At 30.8% G+C, this 2,634-nt stretch overlaps 1 protein-coding gene across 1 annotated transcript; it reads left to right on the forward strand.

Moving 5' to 3' along the window:
* Nucleotides 1-465: 465 nt before the first annotated feature.
* On the forward strand, nt 466-2,358 carry LOC125505368 (transcription factor MafA-like). Its single transcript, XM_048669064.1, has 3 exons — nt 466-877; nt 933-997; nt 1,942-2,358. The coding sequence occupies exons 1-3, from the start codon at nt 860-862 to the stop codon at nt 2,096-2,098; spliced, it is 240 nt and encodes a 79-aa protein (XP_048525021.1). The 5' UTR covers nt 466-859; the 3' UTR covers nt 2,099-2,358.
* Nucleotides 2,359-2,634: the final 276 nt, after the last annotated feature.

Below are 2,634 nucleotides of genomic sequence, written 5' to 3' on the forward strand. Positions count from 1 at the left end.
CATTTTAGTGTTATTCTGCAATTCAATTAAAAAGCATCTTTTTCACGTAACTTTTCTTAAACAACTGATCAGATAAATTGCGCCTACTTGCTACACGCAAGTATGCCTGCGATTCGATTAATTACAAATCACCGCAAGAAATAGCCCAATTACCTACTGACTGAGATTTTCTTCTTCCTGAATTCATTCACCATTTGCCGAATTGACCAATCGGCTTAGTTATTATATAATAAATAAATTGCATATAACGAATAGGCGAAATGCCAGTAATCTCTCAGAAGTAGGTGTGTGGCTATCCGTTATGTAAACTAATTGAACCGAACTTTTTAAGCTTAATTATTTATATAACGAAGGGTCGCAATCCATGAACTTACTAGACTAGAAAAATCAAAAAATCAAACACATGTTGACAAAAAACCTGTAAAATATACAAACATACAAACTTACCTCTGCAAATTATTCGAACATAAAAATGATAACAGCAATTTTCTCTTATTTGTCTTCTAGTCCTTCTAATATTAATTTGCGTCGGGTGATTTACTTTTTTCAACTGGTGATTCTGTATGAACTATTATATCAGAGAATTACCCAAATGTATTTTACGTAAACTACCGAAACAATCGAAAGTAGAACTTACATCACATCTAGATTATGTTCTGTCCTTATTGCCGCTATGGATTCGTTGATTTTAAGACTTAATCGAATCGCCAAGTGAACATATGTGGCTCATTTTCGGTCTACCACCACGAATTACCCCAAAAAATCGCGTTCTCCAAATATATAAGTCCTCGCCTGTGATTGGATGAAGACACTTGCGAATTAGTCGCCTCCATTGATTGCTTCCTGATTTCTGTTCAAAATGAACTGTTTCACTTGGGTAAGAATGTTTGGTCAATTTTTTACTATTTGTGACCTTTTCGTGTTTGTTTCAGTTATTTTACTCCCTTTTTTCCTTCGTTTACATGGCTTTAGTTACAGCAGGTGGAGGTGGAAAAGGGTAAGTAATAGTTATCTTTTTTACGTCTGAAACTTATTAATTCATCTGGCTGCTATAAAATTTTATTGTTGAATTTTTCTTTTGGATTCTACATTTATAAACTTTCCAATTTCTATTAGGCTTTGTGACATTTTGGGATTCACATAGTTTATAGCTTTAAAATGTAATTTTTTACAAAGCGATTTGATGCGCATCTATAATTACTTTGCCTAGAAATTTTTTTCATATTTAGATGGTTTAGCAATTATTCTGTAATATGGAAATAATTCTAGAGCAAGTTCTGAATTAAAATATCAAAAAAAGAATTAATTTGATAATTTCCAAAATTCTCATAATTTCGAAAATGTAGTTGCGTCTGCAAGTAACTATTGAAACAATGCTTATTTAAAATTATTTTGCTGTCCCTTTTCAAACTATTCTTGCTTCAAATTTTTTAGCCACTTTTACTTATCAGTAACCACTTTTGATAAAGTGAGTCTGCCTTTTAGCACATTTTGCTGCAGCGTTGTTAAATCAATCTTAAACGGCATTTTACATTGCCTTTCCAGAAAAAAATACGTTCTCTTTGTATTGTTGACTGCTCTTCTTTTTGATTAAATTTTCAAATTAAATATTTCATTTCCATTTTATAATAGATTAACGTCTGGTATTTACCCGTTTTCTTCTGATAGTGTTAATACGAATATCGTTCTTGATTTTGATTGTTTTTCTCCAGTTCATTGTTAGTCTACATTTTCAACAAGTAACTCAACTAAAAATTATCCTGAACTCAAAAATTTGTAGAAACAAGTGTGTTTTTTAATGTAATTTTATCAAAGTGCAAATGTTCCTTGTTATTCCCTATCTACATTGTTTATTCCATACATTGGGTTTAAGGCTATAACTTTGTTTCCCCATTTTTGTAAAACTTTATGTAAATGCTAAAATTGATTAAATTTATTTAGACATGACGAGCATGTAAAGATCATCGTTCCTGAATATCATCACACTCACCATCATCATGAGACTGTTTACAAAACAATTCATCATGGAGGCGGAGGTGGTGGAGGACACAGTCATGGAGGAAAACCGTTCAGTTTTGGAGGACACGGAGGATGGTAATTCGTCGTCCGATTTGCCCAATAATTTCACTCATCAAAAGTACTTTTTTACATTTTTACCTGTTGAGGTTCGTCCTTAAAGTTTGTAGTTTTAGTTTCGTTGCCTGGGTGTGGTGATATTGTGATTTTTCGTTTAGTTTAGTTTAAGTTGTTTATAATTCACATTCGTTTTATATAAATACAATTTATTGTTTGTTGAATTTTAAATTATATGGAAATAAATGTAAGTATGGAATAAAATAAGTCTTTAGTCTTTATAAATTATTTTTTGATTTTATTCCAATACAAATACAAATTTTGAAATTGAATATGGGTTTATCTTACCTTTCAGTTGAAATACTTCAATTAGTTTGTAATTTTAATCAAAATAACTGGAAAATTTGCAACAATTTTTTCCAATCCTAAGCAAAATTTTCTTAGCGATGAGTGAAATTCCAAGTTTTGTCGACATTTAAAGCGCATCTTCTTTCCTGAACACACAACCCTAAACTTGTAAAGTATTTTTAATTCCTGATAAATTTGTTTTTGAAAAACTCA

Source organism: Dendroctonus ponderosae, unplaced genomic scaffold (genome assembly GCF_020466585.1).
Source record: "Dendroctonus ponderosae isolate FM_Combo_2020 unplaced genomic scaffold, Dpon_F_20191213v2 Dpon_F_20191213_8, whole genome shotgun sequence".
Classification (NCBI taxonomy): Eukaryota; Metazoa; Arthropoda; class Insecta; order Coleoptera; family Curculionidae; genus Dendroctonus; species Dendroctonus ponderosae.